Source organism: Epinephelus lanceolatus, chromosome 11, assembly GCF_041903045.1.
Source record: "Epinephelus lanceolatus isolate andai-2023 chromosome 11, ASM4190304v1, whole genome shotgun sequence".
Taxonomy (NCBI): domain Eukaryota; kingdom Metazoa; phylum Chordata; class Actinopteri; order Perciformes; family Serranidae; genus Epinephelus; species Epinephelus lanceolatus.
In genome coordinates, this window is record NC_135744.1 from 30,858,821 (window position 1) to 30,860,417 (window position 1,597).

General features: G+C 35.7%; 1 protein-coding gene across 1 annotated transcript; it reads left to right on the forward strand.

The window, feature by feature from the left end:
* The first annotated feature begins 231 nt into the window (after positions 1-231).
* LOC117261796 (olfactory receptor 1E16-like) lies at positions 232-1,179 on the forward strand. The gene has a single exon (XM_033634306.1). The coding sequence runs from the start codon at positions 232-234 to the stop codon at positions 1,177-1,179; it is 948 nt and encodes a 315-aa protein (XP_033490197.1).
* The last annotated feature ends 418 nt before the right edge of the window (positions 1,180-1,597 follow it).

Genomic DNA, 1,597 nt, shown 5'->3' on the forward strand with positions numbered 1-1,597 from the left:
AAGCTGCAGCAAAGAATCCTATGAGTATATTTCATGAATGCAGTAAGGTCATTGGATTGATTTTTTTTTTTTCTGACTGTTACGTACAATGGACTCAAGGGATCAGACAAAAGAGAGGTCAGAGAGGAGCTGCAGTCTGTCTATATCACAGAACACAGTGCCGACTTGCAGCTCTGTTCTCTACAGTAGACATCGTGCTTCAGACAGTATGAGTTTGACTGAAATTTTACAATGGAGTTTTTTAACTCAGCTCTTGGAAAAAACATCACCTTTGTGAGACCTGAATACTTCATAATAAGGGGATTTATTGGTATACCTAATATCAATTATTACTATGTCTTTCTCTTGTGTGTTTATGTTGTTGCAGTGCTGGGAAACACACTTGTGATGGTCGTCATATACTTGGATCATAATCTGAGAACTCCAAAATATGTTGCAGTTTTTAATTTAGCATTTGCAGACCTGTTTAGTAGCACTACTCTGATGCCAAAGGTTCTTGACATCTTTCTGTTTAACCATCACTACATCCCCTACAATGACTGCTTGACGTTCCTTTTTTTCTGCTACACTAGTCTTTCAATGCAGGCTCTTAATCTGATTGCACTGTCCTATGACAGACTGATAGCTATCATTTACCCACTGCACTATCAAGTGAAGGTGACCAACAGGTTCATGCTGTCTTTGATTGCCTCTTTCTGGGTATTTGTCATAATTGCAGTACTCATTGCAGTTGGCCTTCTTACAAGACTTTCCTTCTGTAAATCTGTGGTTATTACCAGCTATTTCTGTGATCATGGCCAGATGCTCCAGCTTGCGTGTAATGACTATTTCCCCAGCTATGCATTTGGTTATTTGTTAGTAGTTCTTATTCTTTGGCTTCCATTGATATTCATCTTGTTTAGTTATTCATGTATTGGCTATGCATTGTCTAAAGTGGCCACAGCTCAGGAAAGACTCAAGGCCTTTAAAACCTGCACAGGTCATCTTTCAATAGTGGCAATTTATTTTCTGCCAATATTAATCATATTTACTTTTGGTACCAAAAGGTATCCAAATGCCAGGATCATGAACCTGACTCTGACCTCTGTCTTTTCCCAAATGTTGAACCCAATCGTTTATGTTTTGCAGACACAAGAAATCAAAGAATCTGTGAAAAAAATGCTGAAAATCAGAATATAAACCCCAAATTACAGGACAGAACGTAATCATAAAGTGATCATTTGTGTATATTTTGTTCCATTATGTACATTAAAGTACAACTTATTAGAGTAAAATTAATCAAGCAATAGTCATTGTAAATAGTATTTCCTTTTTTACCCTTGCAAATATTGTAAAATGAAATTTAACTTAAATTTATTCCACAAAAAAGGACATTATAATAATTGAGCGCCAAATAAAATAACCATTTTAAAGGTAACACAGTACAGTAGTAACTACAGTCCACAGTACAACACATGTACAACACACATACAAAAAGAGTAGTTTTCTGCTCATTGGTTGAATTTGTGTTTACATCCTTGTGTTATGGAAAGATACTCTGTTTATTTTGTTATCAAAGTCTGTGTCTGCACATTTCTTTCTACTGTGTATATATGTA